This window comes from Poeciliopsis prolifica, unplaced genomic scaffold, assembly GCF_027474105.1.
Source record: "Poeciliopsis prolifica strain line A6 unplaced genomic scaffold, Auburn_PproV2 SCAFFOLD056, whole genome shotgun sequence".
NCBI classification, from domain to species: Eukaryota; Metazoa; Chordata; class Actinopteri; order Cyprinodontiformes; family Poeciliidae; genus Poeciliopsis; species Poeciliopsis prolifica.
The window spans coordinates 24,709-43,490 of record NW_026562431.1 but is presented as its reverse complement, the minus strand read 5'-3'; the positions used below and the strand labels follow the sequence as shown (position 1 = coordinate 43,490).

General features: G+C 36.8%; 1 protein-coding gene across 1 annotated transcript in view; it reads right to left on the bottom strand.

Moving 5' to 3' along the window:
* Window positions 1-17,563, bottom strand: part of LOC129379293 (fer-1-like protein 6) — a 40,518-nt gene extending 22,955 nt beyond the window's left edge. Inside the window, 21 exon segments of the mRNA XM_055059994.1 lie at window positions 1,890-1,992; window positions 2,761-2,858; window positions 3,699-3,819; window positions 4,253-4,475; window positions 4,652-4,757; window positions 5,087-5,318; window positions 5,426-5,543; window positions 5,643-5,733; window positions 5,828-5,929; window positions 6,363-6,549; window positions 6,673-6,766; window positions 6,769-6,828; window positions 7,182-7,260; window positions 7,385-7,447; window positions 8,082-8,213; window positions 8,309-8,363; window positions 9,415-9,517; window positions 10,176-10,260; window positions 16,828-16,895; window positions 17,388-17,481; window positions 17,543-17,563. Of these exon segments, the coding sequence (XP_054915969.1) occupies window positions 1,890-1,992; window positions 2,761-2,858; window positions 3,699-3,819; window positions 4,253-4,475; window positions 4,652-4,757; window positions 5,087-5,318; window positions 5,426-5,543; window positions 5,643-5,733; window positions 5,828-5,929; window positions 6,363-6,549; window positions 6,673-6,766; window positions 6,769-6,828; window positions 7,182-7,260; window positions 7,385-7,447; window positions 8,082-8,213; window positions 8,309-8,363; window positions 9,415-9,517; window positions 10,176-10,260; window positions 16,828-16,895; window positions 17,388-17,481; window positions 17,543-17,563 (2,235 nt within the window).
* Window positions 17,564-18,782: the final 1,219 nt, after the last annotated feature.

Sequence of the window (18,782 nt, the reverse complement as noted above, 5' to 3'; positions counted from 1 at the left end):
TCTGTATAGTACATTGCCCTTCAGTAATCATTAGATTTAAATAGAGAAGAGGGGCACATCCGACTGCCTGATGTAATAGTTCAAACTACAGGATTTTTTTTACCCCCGAACGAAAGTCTTAGAACTGTCGTTCGGGGGTAACACAACACAAATTGTGTTGTGTGTTAGGTAGATCGTCGTGGCCGCTCCGATCTAAATCAAGGATTTGCCCAGACTGGGAGCTTAACACAGCCTGTTGAATGTGATCGGGAGCCAATCAGAAAGCGTGGATTCTCCTCCGTGCTTTCTGAGGGGAAACACGGAGGGAATCCCGAATAGCTGACACGGTGCAACCCGAAGTCCAGCAGACATCGGCGATGATAAGTGGAAAAATTAATGTTTATTCAACATTTCATGCAAAGAAAATATAAATAACTAGGGAGGAGTTGGAGCGAAATTTCTACCAGAAAACACGGTAACTTTTCAGCTGTTCTTCCGAAGAAAAATCATTAGCCTATAACCTACTTTGGTCACGTTAACAACTTCTTCGTTAACGTGACCTAAATAGGATATAAATACAAATATAAATATTCGAGATTAGGAGACAATAAGGGTTGAGGAACCTTTGTTTGCCCCTGGGATCTGTGTTTCTTTTATCTTTGAAGAAAACAATGAGTTTGTCACTTTGGAGACGGATGGCGAGGGTGACACTTAGCCTGGTAGGAAGAATGGGTCGTTTGCATACAACCCAGAGTCTCAGGAACTGAATTTTATGACCCTAGAGGGGGACGAGAACTGAACCAGAGAATCCCGGGAACGGAGCAGGATTCTTGCAGTCACAATTGCCCTGACAGGAGGACAAAAGGACCACAGATGCCAACCAGGGGGAAAGAGTTGACACCTAGCAGGAGAGTGGATCAAAGGCTAGATGTCCCAAGAAACTCTAGTTTTATGGTCCAGAGCGACAACAAACAACTGTAACCTCAGGAGATGCAAAGACAGTACCTTGAGAATGTGTATTGTGTTTGCCACTCCTTCTATGCAAATGTTTGTAATTAAGCTACGCTTCAATGTAATAAAATATGTGTTGGATGCTGGAGTTGTAGGGAGTTTTGTCCACCAGAGGGAGCCACGGGGAGCCTTCTGGAGGAGGGTGGTTCCCCGTGCACCTGTACGTTATTGGCCTGGTTTCAAAATTAGTAAAATAAGATCGTGCAGTGCGTGCTGGGCATCACACTAAGGAAATAAGGAAGGGAGGGTTAGTGGAGAGCACCGGAGTTGAGATTTTTTTCATTCAGTGTGATCAACAGTAAAGGCAGGAAGAAACAATATAGCCGATAATTGAAATAAGGTCGATAGTTTTAATTTATCGTGTGATTAATTGCTTTATCGTTTTTTGCGACAGGCCTATGTATTATAAATGAATTACTTTCTCAGTCTACTTTGATTAACTTTTATGCTTATACTTTTAATGTAAGCAAATGTTGTAAAATGTATTTTGGTTTAGCCCATTATTTTTATATCTATTCTTCATAAAAGGAAAAATAATGTTATGGACTAATAATAGTTGCAATATTATTAAGTCTCAAATAGAAGTTTGTGAACATTCTTAGTAAACAATGACACCCATTGGGGAGTTCCGAGACAAACCCACTACAGACCACAAGCAACACATAGGCCCAAATACCAAGTATTTAACAGTGAAAATAAAAAAGAAACTTGAAGAAATCTGCAAGAGAGGGTGACTGTTTTCCATGACCATATATGGTCATGTTTTGCCCAGGAGTAAATCCTAATTATTAATCAGATACTAAATTAAAAGGTATGATTCTGGCATCAGTTGATTAAAACTCAAAGATTTTTCGTTGTATCTAGATAAACCTTCCCTCAGGAGGTGCTGCCAGCCTCACCAGCTCTTGTTTGCACATGGTCAAACGTTTCTTGTCCAGGATTGTCAGGTAGCTGCTCTTCAGCTCTGCTTTCAGTTTGGCCTCTGCAGCGGCAATAAAATCCCTGTAAAACACACAATTCATGTTGAAGAGCAGAACAAAATTCCTCCACTATAAAACTAGAAACCCATTAAAAAACACTTTTGGTTGTGACAGCTACAGGTGGTTTGCTTGTTGATTAACTCAATGAATGTTGTAAGAAGGGTGTCTGGTTGTTGTGTTTTAATTAGTGGTGGAGCAACAGCAGTAAACAGTGAAGGAGAAGCAACCAGATTTATGTTACATTAACCAAAATTATTGCCACTGTTAATGACTAAGGTTGAAAAATGCAGTAGCATAAATAAATTGATGTCAATTCAAAGTCCTAAAATGGATAAAAATACAAACTTATCTGGTGATGATTTGCCCAGGAGTAAATTGAAAGGCTGGAAAGGGATTAATGTTATAAGAATTGTAATGTGGGAATAAAATGTGTATTAAAGTTGTTCCTCTCCTCACTGTCATTTCTGTGCTAAAGAAAGTCAGTATTTTTACAGAATGGTTCCATTATAATTTGAGGTGACTTCTGTGATATTTTACATGACTGTAAAATATCACAAACATCTGATATTTTTTCTTTGATACCTGACAGGTGTGGAAATTTGCAAGTTATAAAATTAAATGTCTGAGAATCACTTTAGAAATATTTGGATTTAGTGTTGAACAATACATTAATAGGTAAACTCTGCTATCCAACATGGTGGATAAACATAATGAAATGATTCATTGCTGCAAACCTCAGATGCTCTTCTGCTGCTTTCCAAAGGAGCAGTGAGAGCTCTGCTGGAATTACCTGGCATCCAAACAAAACTCTCTGAGCACAGTTCTTAAAGCTGCCTCAGCTGCTGGGTCCAGCTTCTTATGAAGGTCAGCAGCAACACACACCTCCTCCTGTAGGACACAATGGCAGAGAATAATTACAAGGAGACTGTTAAATTTAAAACACTGCAGTTTTCAGAAATCGATGATCCTTACAGAGCAGTTGATGCACTTGTTTCTTTATTTCGGGTGTACTTATCAAGTTAAGATATGTGTAAAAACAAATCTATGTTTATTATTTGGGTTGTTATTAAAACCTCCAGTCCCACAGATTGATTCATCTTTGAGTCACTAAAGTGGTGCATCTTCAGTATCACAAACAAGATGATATAAACAAGATGAACAAGATGAAAAACAAGATGAAACACATGTGAGAGGTGGTGTGTGTGCATGGTCGTGTGTGGGCGTGTGTTTGTGTGTGCTCCTCATGGGGCCCAGGTCCCATAAGGAACAGTCATGTTTTTGGGTCAGCAGTTAGGTTTGCACCTACAGGGAGGGACAAACGAAGCAAAAAATATAAATTTTCCTCCAATTTTCAGTTGGGGTGATCCCAATACAAGGAACAGACAGCAAAGAAAACTAAAGCTGAAAATGTTTCAACTTTCTTGTGTCGTGTCACATGTATAAGCTCAGTATTTGAATTTTATGTGTGAATTTTGCAGGTTGTTTGGCTGGGAAAAAGCAAATGATTGTTCTTGCATCTCCTCCCTTGTGTAAAGTGTGGTATGAGTTTAGGTCTGGTTTAGGTTTAGGGTAACAGTTAGGTTGACAGTAAGGATCAGGGCTGGGCTGTAGAAATAAATAAAAAACGAATGGAAGTCAAAGCAACGACCTTGTGAAGCTATAAAAACATTTTATGTGTGTGCTGCTGTGTGTGTGTAGGTGTTCACATGTGTATGTGTTTCTACTTACAAACAGCACAGCAATATTTTCCAGCATATTGGAGTTGTAGAACCGGTAGGTTCTGTCCTCCCAGGAGCTCACAACACTGGCACAGGGCTTCTTCTTCTCGAGAGGTAAATACATGTAGTATCTGAACGTAACCACACACAGGCATAATGCAGAGTTAAGATGAACATTTGATCGATGTACAAAACACTGAACACATATTCCACATACTGTGCGTGACCCAGGATTACAGTTTGTTTTGATAATAACAACAGATGATGGTCAGCTACCCATCAATTTGAGGAGCCGGCAAAGCTTGATTCTTATTTGTCCTCCTGATGAGTTTTTCATCATGTAAGTATGAAGAAAAATCTTGAGAAGATTTTCTAATTCTTTAACAGACCCGTGTTTATGAGAGGGAAATACATGAAATTGTGTTAAAAAGCTTCAGCAGAAGAAGAAGCAAATAAGTCCAATTTAAGCTCATTTAAGAAGCAGTTTGTTAAGTTTTCAAGCAGTGTGGATGAACTGCAGATGACAATCTCTACTGTTGAGCAGCATGTTCAAATGAAACCTACCTGTTTCCCTCGACGATGAGTGGTTTTTCCGGAGGTGTAGTAGATTTTAATGCTCTGCATGAATCAGAGGGGTCTTTGGGGAGGAGAGGTGAGGATGGGTGGGTGAGGGAGGAGCCAAAAATGTCACTGCTGTCCGGGATGTCCAGCACCTTTCTCCTCCGAGTCACTGCAGGACTGGCAGTACTTGGTTGGACGGAAGACTCTAAGACATTACCATGGTTACCTGAAACAAGATGCACAAGTAAAGAAAGGACCTATTGCTGGTTACCAGTGACCCAACATGTCAATGCTCACCCCAACAGTGTTACAATTAATAAATAATCAACCGAATACGTTTATTTTGTTTTTGCCTCAAGTATATTTTACAATGGAGAGAAAAGGGGTTTTATTGTGGCTCACCGAGGGAGAACTCAAAGCTGATGGGCTTGTCTCCAATCTTACGGTCAATCATGGTGGCCTCAAACAAAGCACCAAAAAGCAGGAAGGTCTCATCATCTTCAGTTGGCTAGAATCAGAAGTACTTGCTCAGTTTAAATAACAATATTTACACTGATGCATGATGAAGTAAATCTAATCTAAAAGATTACACATGCCTAATTTCATTTTTTTATGAAATTAGGCATGTATAATCTGCGTTTTGACACTTATCAACTGTCTTTTTATTTAAAAAGGTTTTTAAGCTATAGGACCTAGTCTGTCTTATAGGCTGAAGCACTCAAACTTGAGCTTCATCAACTAACTTACAGTAATTAATGGTACAATTTTGGTACAATTTCATTTTGCTGCTTTTAAATAGATACCTATTTTTGGAACAAGCAAAAGGCCTTTTCTTACCACCGGAGGAGGATCAACAGGCAGGACCTCTGCTGCTCCTGCTTTTCCTTTGTCATCATCAGCTGCCCCTGTACCTCCTCCTGCTCCGCCTCCACCAGAAGACTTAGCATCCTTCCCACCACCTTTTCCTGCTTTTGTGTCTTTGACAGGTTTAATCATCCGACTGAGTTTGGAGTCTGAGCCTGTGCCCCCAGACAGAATCTCTACTGTCAGTTCTAAGTAGACCCTACCCCTAAAATCACAAGCACACCGTCCAGGGCATATACATCAGGTAAAAGAAGACACTTCATTTTAGTTGCAATGTGTCATACAGAAATAAATATATATCTTTCTAAGAACCTGAAGGAAACTCCCTCGCCAATGCCCTCATTGAGTTCCCCTGTGTCATCACCCAAAGAGAAGTTTCGAGCTGAGCCATACAGATTAATCCAAGCAGGACCGAAAGTTGGTAAAAAGCCTAAAAACATGAAGTAAACAAGAAAAAACCTTATCATGATTAAACATTTGCATTTCCTTTCAACCTTCAGACCTGCTTTAGATCTTCAGTTCTTCTCACCTTTGTCTCCATCTTGTTCATTGGAGATACGTCTTAGGTCAAAATAATGGGTTCCTATGGCAACATCATTCATGCTCCCCTCATCCCAGACCTTTAAGGAAAATGAATATAAAATTATAGGGAATTTCCACCTGCATACACTTTTTCAGAACTCTGAATCAATTAGCAGTATCAAGCTTTCGTACCTGGATCTTTAATCTCTGACACAAAGGAGGAAACATCTCAGTGAAGACAATCTGCTCATTCCACACAGGGTCTGCTGAAGACTTTTGGGTGGATGTGCGACCCTGAGACAAACACAACTATAGTGATCACTGTTTGTCATTGAATACCATGACTGCAACTATCCTTTATTCTGAATCTTGCTTTACAGATAATATGTGAGAGCTGTGTAACTTAGTCTAGATTTGATCTTCCATACACTTTGCTCTATAAGACTGAGTGGTATTGACACTGTTTTATAGAGTCAACGCATCTATGCTGTGAAGTTGACTGGGAACTGACCATCTGCAGACAGAAACCGTTACATTTTTTTCTTCCACTAATCTGAGGCCTGGTAGCTGACCTCAGAAACCTGAACCGTCTCTACTGAGGCCTTTCAATAAAGAGAAGTGGTGGCTCTGCATCCAACTCCCCAAAACATGGAACTTAACTCAGACTCATGTCTCAGTTCAAGGTGGCTCCAGATGAACTTTTAAATGGAAGAAACATTCAGCTCACCACTTGTTTGAAGAAGCTTACAACAACATATGGATCAATGAGTGCTGTGTTGTCTCCTATAAAGGCCTTTGTGACATTGGCCATGATGCTGGAGTTGTTCCGAGGGAGACCTTCGGCTCGGTACACCTTCACACAGAAACGGGCCCATGGCCGTTCAGAGGGAAGCCCCTCTGGGATCAGGAGGTTCCTAATGACAGACAACATTTTTCCAAACCAGTCAAACAACATTTAATCTCCAAAGGCAACACACAGCATTCAGCCTGCAGTGTGATGAGCGTGTCTAAAACACTAAGTCAGAGGTGCTTCATACTTTTCTATCTGTTCTTCAGCATCACTTGCTTTTTGCCCCGGCTGCACGGCATCACCTTTAGATGAGACACTGATGTCACATTTAACATATCCTTGACACCAGTGCTTATGTCACCAGGATTGGTCAACATTGCCCACTTATTGACAAACTGATGACCTGAGAAAGCAAGGCATAAACACATTATTCAGTTTATCTTTCTAATTTCCATCAGGAGCCAATGAGGAAGTGTTGTGACACTCTGCAATAGACTTTCTCTAAATCAGGGGTGTCAACATCCAGTCCTCGAGGGCCAGTGTCCTGCAAATTTTAGATGTGCCTCTGCCGCACCACACTTGAATAGAATAATTAGGTCATTAGCAAGGCTCTGGAGAACTTATCTACACAAGGAGGAGGTAGTTAAGCCAATTCATTCCTGTGTTTTATACCTGTGGCACATCGAAAAACTGCAGGACAGTGGCCCTCAAGGACTGGAGTTTGACCCCTGCTCTAAATCATCAAACATGACTGACCTGGCTGTTTGTAGACTGTCCAAACATCCAGTTTAAAGGACCCCACAGAGAACGTCTTCAGCATCTTTGAGTGAACAACCTGCAGAGGACCAAAAAATCCACCACAAAATCAACCTATAGAAATAGAAATAAGAACAGTACCCCAACAAAAAAAAATCAGCATTAAAGTGGGAAGTTGCATTTATTCTCATGTTATTACCAACCGTCAGCTTGATGACTTTGTCAAAGAAGATCTCTTTATGGGCAAAGAAGTCAAAGACGAAATACTGATGGAAAGAGAAATGAGATGAAGCAAAAAGTTTCAGTTATAAAGTTAAATTATTAATGACTCACTTAGCCCTTATGAAGTTTTTCTACCAGCTTTTTAAAATATCTCTTGATGAACATGTCCACTTATGTACATGTATATAAATATAGCAGCAGAGCAGGAAAAAAAACGGAAAAAAAAGAACACACCAACAGACGAGACAAACTGACAAGAAAAAAAATACACAGTTCAGCTTCCAAAATGCCAACTTTAAGTAGAGATCTTAAATTGTTTGAGGTGAAGTCTTCAACATAGATATTTAAGATGCACATTTTAGAATTTACTATATAATCTTTTTTACTAATCAGCTGACCAAACACATTCAGCATAGTGTTTCATAACACCTGAGGACACGCCCACACAATTAAAAAAAGACTTATTCTGGTAAATGTATTTAATGTAAGTGTTAGGAACATTAGGATTGCAGTGACGTAATCTAACCAGTAACATATTGCCTACTTATCCATTTGTGATGTATTAATGTGGAGTTTATGTTGGCAGGTTATGAACCAATATTGATGCTCAATCTGACCACTGCTCATCCCACACAGTTTCTGGAAAGCTGTTTCTCAGCTCCACCAGTTTCATCTGACCTCATTGTAAAACGGAGCGTTTGTTCCTTCCTTGACGGATGTCTGTTTCTTCTCGTCTCCAATCTCAATCACTACACTGGGATCTATGTTTTCCCCCACAAGCTGCCTGGCTTCTGTAATATTAATGCCAATCTGCAAAACAGAACAAGAATAAGTCATTCATCAGGGTCCAGGTAAGACGGAGTTGATCTGTTTTTCTGTTTTATTTAAGCCATTGTTGTTACTACCTGGAAACTCTCAGGTTTTCCTTCGCTGTCCTGAATGCGAGTTTGAAGTTTGGCCCTGTGGGAATTCACATGAATGTCAAATTCATAGAAAAACCTGTTTTGTCATCTTGCAGAAAAACAGAGAAATAGATGAAACAGAAAACATTCTCACAATGAAGAAGTTAACTAGGTAAATCGCAACCGATTTACATGGCATCAAAACCTGAGTAATAATTTGAAAAATATATAATCACACTCCTATGTTGTTAGTACTCTCCAAAGAGGTTCTTTCCATGCTGATTTCTCAGTCATCTTATGACACTACAGTCACTGATATCAGCTCTGCAGCAGGATGTTTCTTTTACTTGTCACAATCTATAAGTGAGATTTTAGATTTCCCTCTATCAGTTCCAGTCTTACTATGGAGAAAAGCATCACTGTCAATGATTTGATCTGCATAGCTGCAACTTTTTAAAAAATGAAGTTGAGGAAGGTTTTCTGTACAGTAACTTTCAACCTGACAAAGTCCCACCTGGGTGTAATTTGGAGGTGTGTGTGCTTCACCAATGGTATCCTCCAGCGGTGAACCTGGAGCATACCAATGTGGAAGGTATATGAGTGTGAAGACTTGTTTTTTTTATTGCAGCTATATGATGACATCTTTTTTGCCTGAAGGTGGCGCAGCAGCAGGAAATGCATGGCACTGAGTCATAAACCTATGACTCAATGAAAATACATTTTTTTAAAATTGTTATGTTGTGTTTAGTATTCATTTAGAGTCATTGTTGCTGTTTTTTATTTGGATATTAAAACCTGTATAATTTAGACCAAAAAGCCTATTTTTTAGATGTGTCAGTTTACAGATGTAGATAGGTATAGTCCAAGTGCAGCTTTTGACTTAAACAATATCTTTTTTATACCTTCTGTGTGAATTATTTGAAACATTTCATTTCATTTCATAGACGTGACAATAACTTCCTCTTCCCGTTTGCTTTTTTTCTGCTAGTTGTAACAGGATGCATGATTGTTTGAAACCTTTTTGACTCCAGCATAACTGCACAATATATTACAAAATAAATACACTCAGATATTGTACTCCACTGTTCAACAGTTTGAAACAGTACTACCTCTTTGTGTTTGGTTTTATTGCTCTTCTAATGAGAGGCTGGTCTTCTGGGGTTTCCCCTTCCTGAAGGAGAGATGCTTCAGAGGTAGTCTCCACCTCACTGTCTGTACACACACAAACACAAAAAACAAGTAGGACCATCGTACACAGAAACTCTGAACTGAAACACTTTTTTGTTCAATATCAGGAATCGTTACAGATAATACTTCAGTTTCATGGTAATGACAGGAACAATCTGTTTTCCAAGAAAACTGAAATCACCCATAGCAACCAGGACTCCTCATAGTAAACTGACACCTTGTTAGAATAATTATGTTTTGTTATCATTCTTACATTTGTAGTTTTAATAGATTTAGTATTCACATCCCTGAGAAAAGGAACTTGTTAGACTTTGGAGCTGCAGCTGCGTATAGACCTTGAAGCTGTAACCACTTCTTATCTTAGGAAACTCCTTAAACTGCCTCCCTCCACAGTCCTTTCCTGCTGTAATAATATGCTTTGTAATAAAGGACCAGTTCTGATGCAGAAAGTCAGAACGCCTGGCAGACACCTTCAGGAAGTGGTCTGCTGTGCCTTCTCCTTGCAAAACACTTGCTTGAAAACTTAAACGTTGTCTGTGGTTCTCTTTTTATATAGGTTGAGAAAATACCTATCACACATGCTTATTTGACCAGGGTTAGTTTCACTCCTATGATGACAGAGACAACTCCTCTTCTTATTATCACAACTGAGACTCAGTGATGTTTGTTTTCCATGCCTTACCCACAGCTCCTTTGTTTGCCAGGACCAGGTCAGCAATGCCTTTCTTCTTCTTCTTCACTTTCAGGCCAAATATCTTTTTTCCTTCCTGCTAAAGGAGCAGCAACTTCAATCATCCTCACTTCATGGATTATTTTACAACTGAGCCATTAAGAAAAAATCCCAAACATGTAAGCAGTAGTTTAAAATATGAACAAGTTGTTATGAACTGAAAACAGTCTAAAGTTCAGTCTGTGTGAATGTAACTGGTAATAAAATGCTCTCTTTAGAAACCAGTAATGACAAAACCTATTGCACCTAACCTAAATATCTATTTCTGTGGATATAACTTTGTTTTTTTCTTTTATGACACTATGTTCAATAACTTTATACTCAAAGTGGAAATTAGGTTTTTGTTTTAACATTGAAACTATTCAAGCAGAACATTGGCAAATTAGAATTTTTATGGCCAAAAACAGAAACCAATATTTCTGTTTTGATTTCCTTATTATGTTTCAAATAGTCAAGATATATATTGTTTTTATTTTTCATCTTTTGAGACAGGTTCCAAATTTTGTGAACATGTAGTCTGCACTGTTTCTTCTGTCCATCCTGAGCGTGTTGTCCCACGTGTTTTCACCTCTAAACAGATGTAGATTCACAGTAAAAAAGAATAATTAGATCTGGATAGAATTAAGAAAATCTTTGTTGCACTTTTGCGTCACATTGCCAGCCTGATGTCAAAAAAAGTCCAATCATTGACGCCAGCAGGTGAAGCCTGTGTTGTTAATTCAAGCTCTGTTTCCGAGAGTTCAAATACAATGAAACATGAAATATGAAAAGAAAAACCAAACTAAAATTTATACTCAATGGAGAAAAAGGAAAACAAGTGGTATCCTCCATAAACATCTTGTGTTTTTTGGGGGGAGTTTCTGAAAAGCATAAATCAAAAAAATAAGTCAGATAAGCATTGTTTCTAAAAATCTAACATGTTCCTTCCAGCATATCTTTCTTATGATGCACATAGATTGAGGAAGGAAGGAATTTTTTCAGCAAATTTGCTCTTCTCTGCCTGTTTATACACAGTCATAAGACATCCTACTGCGTCTTTAACCAAACCTGAACGTTCTCAAAATGATAGCTGTTGTTCCAAAGGTTGATAGATTAGAGTAATTGGTTATTACTTCAGAAAAGAAACACAAACTTCAACGACTCACCTTTGCTGAGTTGCAGGACTGCCCAATAGATCCATTTAGCTGATATTTACAGAGGTTTCTTGCAGGAAAATATTTCACTTTATGTGTGGTCTAACTTCTAATTCTTCTCCAAAGATTACTCTACCCTAACAATTGTTTCCTCTATTGCAAATCAGAAGTAAGGCACAATAATCTATTTGCTGTCAATTATTGTGACTTTTGTCCACAGCAGAACCATCTTTCCAGAACATATTCCTGACGTGACGTCTTTCTCAGATATCCTGAAGCAATTTACCAATGTTACTTGTTGCTTCATGTGCAAAAATGAAACTGATCGCTATGGAGCCTTAAATACACTGGCTCTTCTGTCACTTGGCTTCACTTAAAATGATATTTCTCTGTTTAACCAGCTGTGGTTTCTGTTAATCAGGCTGACACGAATACTTTTGGTTTGTGATTGGTTTAAAGGGAGCAGCCCTTCACTTGTTAATTTTCCTACACAGGAAAGTCTATATAAAATGTCCATTTATAAATACTTTACATATTTAATGTTAAATTGGTTAGACTATAGCATGGCAGTAAATTCAAAGTTTAACTATTTAAACACTCACAATGCCTCATTCAATATGAAATGTTAGTTTTTTTTATCTAACCTCATCATTTTAACTCTGTAAAAGTAGTAGATTTAGTTAGAGAAAACTGACTATGTTTACCTCATTAAGCAAAATATGTAAATGAGATAAGTTTTCTATCTGAGGAAATACTTTGGACCTGTTCAGGGTGTTCACTGCCTCTCTCCCATTGGCCACTGGAGAAAGGCAACAGGCCCCAAAGTGAAGCTTTCCTCTATGCAAACAGTATGAAGCTTTAGCTCACAGTCTCTTTCTGATTGTAAACCAACATGCAAAAAACCCTATTCTGTATGTTCGCTGATGATATTTTAAGGATTTTGGAAACTTCTTTTAGCATCTTGCAGTCTGCCTTCTTGCTTGGTCAGGCAGACCTGGACATGTTGACAAGGCACCGTTAGGGAGAAGGGTGACCGGAAAATGGATGGATGGATGGATAATAATAATAATAATAATAATAATAATAATAATAATAATAATAATAATAATAATAATAATAATAATAATAATAATAATAATAATAATAATAATAATGTTGGCTCACCATAATAATATCTGAGGTTTAAACCAAGAAAAACCATCTTCAAGACACATGATGTGCAGCTGATAAGATATGCCTGAATGATTTTAACCACTTTAAGTGAGAATAAATGGAGGGGATCCCAGTCTATTCATCACTAGCAATTTTATGTATTATTTTACCCAGCTGTTTAAAATGTATTTTTCTCCATTTTCATTGTTTAGTTTTATTACTTTGTTTAAGTGTTCTTAGATTTTATATTACAGTACCAGAGGTTTCCTATTTTTATTAAATTTGTAAGGAATTCAAAACTTTTTTTGAATTGTCATAATAGTCTCTTCAAATAAAACAGGACAAACTAATTGTTAGTTTTAAAGTAATGTCTAAGTATTTATATTTGATTTAACTTCTTTACAGAAACTATTACAGGCAGGTTTTTAAATAATTGTTTCCAGGGTTTCACAAGAATATTTCAATACCTTTTGTAATTTTTTAAAGAAGCCATGAACAAATCTTTAAGATTTAACTAACTTAAATGTGACACTCAACAGGGAATCTGAGCTTATTAAAGACTCAACATCTGAAATAGTTGATTAGATCTAAGACTTTTAAAACCAGACTTTCAGACATGCATGCAAGAAAAATGGGACAAAATTACTTTAGATATCTGAAATTTCTTTGGAAATTCTCAAATATTTCATAAGTGTTGTAGGACAGAATGAACTACAAAAATGTCAAATGTCTCCATTATGTTCAGCAATGTTACTGTGTATTCATACTTAAATTTGAGAAGTAACTGGGGAAATCTAAAGAAATGTAAATAAATCTCAAATAAAATTCAAAGAAGTACAATAAAATTAATATTAGCTAAGTATAAAATAAACATAATAAAATAATAAATCTAAAACAAGGGGAAATTAAGAAACTTTTGCTTATATAAACAATTAATTGAAGTACAATAAAATTAATATTAGCTAAGTATAAATAAACATAATAAATCTAAAAACAGCTTAGTGTAAAACTTAAAGAAACTTTTGCTTATATAAACAATTAATTGAACATATGATTGCTCCTACCTTGGTTTGGGATCCATCAGTACTCTCAGGACAGATTATATGAAGATTTTCACACCTGCTACAGTTTGATACAAAGTTTAACTGAAAAAAACAGTCAGATCAGCTGATTGGCTGAAGTATTTGTTCAGGGAATGATGGTGATGCTGATGATGTGAAACTAAAGGAACATGTGGTTGGCCCATGCATTCTTTTCAACCTCAAACTCTAATGTGTTTTGCATTTCAGCTTCTTTTTCGTCTTTTATTAAAGCTCGGGGCAAAGCTGTTGGTGAAATCATCATTTAAATGATGATTTCTCATCATAAAGATTGAACTCATGAGTATTTAAAGATATTTTATTAATCCCTAAGTTTTTCAATAACAACAAAGCTCATCAACTGCCATCTGTTTAACAGACTTAACATATGCTAGGAGTGTTTACTCTGCGTGTGTGTGCATGTGTGTATAGATAGACTGGTACACTTGTGACCAGGATGTTTGAAACTGGCAAAGCTAACAACTCCACCCCAGGTAAACAGAACAGCTTGCAGCCTGCAGGTAGAGATCATCGGCAGCTGGGTGGATCACAGTCACCTCAAACTGAAAAATCTTCTCCTTATGTACACTGTGGACATCCAACAGACATATAGCAGATTTTTTTGAAGAACCAAAGTTAACATTCTGTAAAATTGATGAGAGTTAATGTATTTCTATGTATTTCTATCTAACTCATATTGATGTCTGTATTTTAATTTATTAGATTTTGTGATAGCAACACTGAGATAAAGAAAATAAACCCTAATTTCCAGTTTTGGAGCAAAAACGATCAGATTCAAACATGACTTTAACTTAAATAATTAAAACCTTAGGTTACTCAGTTTTTACTCATTTGAGAGAGAAAATGAGTAGATGGAGTTTTATAGATACGAGAAGATTCGCACCAAGTCAAAAGACTATAATTTTTTTTGCTTACAAAGCTGTACTCTCAAAAATGTACCCATCTTTTCTTATTAATTTATTTTCTAGCATAATTAACTAATTCTTTCATTTAAGGTTTCACATCCTTTTGTTTTGGTTGGAATAGACTTGAACGAAAAACTGTCTCAAACAAAGTCAGGACACCAATATGTCATCATTAACTCTTTCACCAAATGGCCACAGATTTACACAATGAAGACAAAGTCTGCTCCAGAAGTGACAGATTGCATTAGAACATTTGTGCATCAGTTTGAAACCACAAAGAGAATTTTGAGGCAAAGTTGTAAATGGCCACCCAAATACCTGGGATGAGTAACACGCAGATGCTGTGTTATTTGGACTTTCAAAAAAAGAAGCAAATGATTATTGAGTCTGTATAATTTTTGAATATAGTAGTCTTCAGTGAGGTTTGTATAAGACATAACACCTTGTTGACATCAGCATGAGATTAAAAACTGTGCTATTCAACTATTTTAAAGCCTGGAGAAGAATTGCTTCACAGAAAAATTGTATAGCATCATTTGCCAGCAAATTTGTGTTACAGGTTGTCCATGCGTCACAAAACTCCAGAGAGATACTGAATACAATAGAGGGAGCGCTCAAACAATTGCCACTCCATTTTTTTAGTGAAATTATTACCCATCATCAGAAGTGATTGTTAACATCATGACATGACATTAAGCAAGTTTTCCAGGCCATACATGAATCTCCTGATGTAGACATAGTGGAAGTAGAAGAGATTATGAAGTGTAGGACCTGATTTGTCTTATGTGAGCTTTTGTCTTTAGGACTTTCACACCAGGGACTGTGCTGAAAATTACTGTCGATCACAATATAATGTTTTCATAATATTACCTATTGGATTTACAAGAGTGATGTTCATTTCATACAAGAGGACCACTACAAAGTCTGCAAACTGAGCAGGAAGGGTTAACACACAAAATTGTTTTATATATATATATTTTTTTCTCTGTCTTTAAATTCATAGCTTGGGAAACCTCAGCCCTTCGTTCCACGCTCTTCTTCGCAAAGACTGGGCTCTCAGCTATTAAGAAGCAATTGTTTGCTCGAATGCAGAAAATCAATGTTATTGTTCACAACTTATTCTGTTTGCTGAATGAATTGGGTGAAAATCTTCCTGGTAAAATGTCTTAAAAATAATTTTGTTAAAAATTTCCAGAAAAATTTCTGTTTGCGTAAGTGATGTGCAACGTGCAGTTGCAGGAGGATCACATGGAGGGAAAATGTTTTCTGCTGGTCATTAAAAAGCATACATTTATTTAGCAGAAATCAAGGCATTTAAATAGTATAAATGTTTTACTTCTTTTAATAAAAATATGAAATTTCTATGACTGTTTCAGGATGGTTGGAAAGCAGGATTTTGGAAAGAAGCACGACAGATGGTCAAGAACAAAAGATTAAAACAATTTCTAATATGTCGAAAGCAGTAATTGACTTTATGGTTCTTAGGAATCATATCTTAATTTGAAGAATTTGTGAGGAGGAATGATGTGGCAAATATTTTTAAACCAGCAGTATTTCAGCAGCAACAATTACTTCTCAAAGACCAATGATTCATTTCCTTCTTGCTGTTGTGTGTGAAAATCAGGAGCTGGTCAGCATACTGAAAGAAAAGCCTTTGCTTTTATAACACGACTCACTGACTTGGGATTGGCTAATCAATGCTTTTGTTTAACTGCATATGATAAGTTACTCTACTAAATTGTTTTGTCATTACTGTTGCTTGTGTATTTTATTCCCACAAAGTTTTTTTTTTTTTTTTTTTGCAATGTTGCTTTATTTTTTTGTTAAAATTAGATATGCAATGTGTTACTTTTAATGATTTGGCAGATTTGTCCTGCCAAAGTGTCAAGTACTAATATAAAAAGCTAGTATTTATTTTTTAACAATCTAAACTCAGTCAATGCTTTCACTAGACCACAGGCTACATGCATGGCAAAATCCAGACGCACTATTATATGACCATTACTGAAATTTCTCCTATTATAAATTGTAAAACTTCTTACATCATCGGGGACACTTTGTTACTACTTCCATCACTGATATCATGTCATGGAAATGAAGAAGTACCCTTTGACTTGCCAGGCCTTGGATGTGGAGGTGAGGCACAACAATGGATTAAAACCTCTTTGCTTAGAACAAGATGAAGTTATGCAAACCGACATGTAATGAAAACTGTTCTCTTGTTGCTATTGATTTGGGGACCTCAACAGGCAGTGCTAAGCTCCAGATTGAGTCTCAGACAACCAGCCACTGACAGTTTAGATGGGAATCTTACCTGGGAAATGCTGGTTGGAACTTTCGGAGAAGGAAGTGATGACACTGGCTCGAAAAAGGAGAGATGAACTTTGGAGGGAAGGGTGTCAACGGTTCATGTGAGACTGGAGAGGCTGCTAGGTGAAACATTTTATACAAATGTAGTAAAAATGTACGGACTGTTTGGGTAAATGTGGAAAAATTGGCAAACATAGAAGAATGGAAGATGTTAGATGGATGACTCCATCCGTCTAACATGAAGGAAGTGAAGAATGCAGGTACATACATGTTGACATAATTCCAAGTTAAGGTCCTCCCAATGAGGTGGAGTAAAATAATTTAGGAAAGAGTTTTGTTGGTTGGAAGGAAAGCGAGAAGAAAGCTAAAAAGAGATTTCATGGCTTAAGCCAGGGATGATAAATAAGATGGAAGTCCCTTGTTGTGTTCAAACAAAGACTAGTTGTGTCAGAAGGAGCAGGAGGCTTTTGAAATTGGAAGGCAGGAAGGTAAATAGGCAGAAAAAGGACAGAAAGAGCAGAGGAAGACTTAAGGGTTGTTGTTAAGAGTACAGAACATAAATACCTGCAGGAGAGAGAACCAGGGCTTGCAGAATATCAGACAGAGAGACAATCCCTCTCAGCACATCTTCTCCGTTGACCAAAACTAGTCGATGAACCTGAAAGGAAAATATGAAACAATTTGGTCATAATGTTTTCAGTCACAAGGGCAACTCACACGTCCAAGCCGGCTTTCGCCATTGTGGTGTTAGAGTCTTAGAGTCTCATGTTAGAAAGACTTTTCTAACATTGTTAGAAGCGGTTGACAAAAGAGTTTTTTTCAACTTAAATCTTGTTATGAGTGACTGAGCGTCTCTCTGTGACTGCAGAGCAGGTTATGATGCCTGGAGAAACTGCCTAAAGCATTCAGAGCTGCTGTCAAAGATGTGCAGAGACAACGGAGCGGACGGTCATTTCAAACCACCAAATATACTGCTTCTTACTAATTCTATGCTGTTTCAAAGTTTTTAAAGCTGAAAGTTGAAGATTTTACTAATAATTACACATTGGTGCATTTTTGACTTATTTCACTGAGATAAAGCATTTTTTGCATTACATAGTTTTATATTCATAAAACACAGAAATTGTTCAAACCACTGAAATATGCTGCTTCTCATTATTACTATAATGTTTCAAAGTTTATAAAGCTGAAAGTTCAATATTTTGTTTATTTCACTGAGATAAAACATTTTGGTCTTAGATAGTGTTATTTTCATGAAACACAGAAATAGTTCTAACCACCAAAATCAACTGCTTCTCAGTATTTTATGCTGTTTCAAAGATTATAAAGCTGAAAGTTGAATATTTTGCTGAAAGTTACAAAGATTACAAAGCTTAATTGTGAAGATTTTTTTGAAAATTACACAGTGGCGCATTTTTGACTTCTTTCAGTGAGATAAAGCGTTTTTGGCCTTAGTAGTTTTATTTTCAAAAAACGCAGAAATATTTCAAAGCACCAAAATCTGCTGCTTCTCAGAATTTCTATGTTATTTCAAAGATAACAAAAGTGAAATTTCAAGATTTTGATGAAAATTACACATTGGTGCATTTTTTACATATTTCATTGAAATAATGCGTTTTTGGCATGAGACAGTTGAATGTTCATAAAACACAGGAATTTTTAAAACCACCGAAACCTATTGCTTCTCAGTATTTCTATGCTGTTTCAAAGATTATAAAGCTGAAGGTTGAATATTTGGCTGAAAATTACACATCAATGCATTTTTGACTTATTTCACTATGATAAAGCTTTTTTTGTCTCATAGTTTTATCTTCAAGAAACTCTGGAATTTAAAAAAAAAATGAAATCTACTGCTTCTCAGTATTTCTATGCTGTTTCAAAGATTATAAAGCTGAACTTTCATGAATTTGCAGAATATTACACAGTGTTGCATTTTTGACTTATTTCACTGAGAGAAAG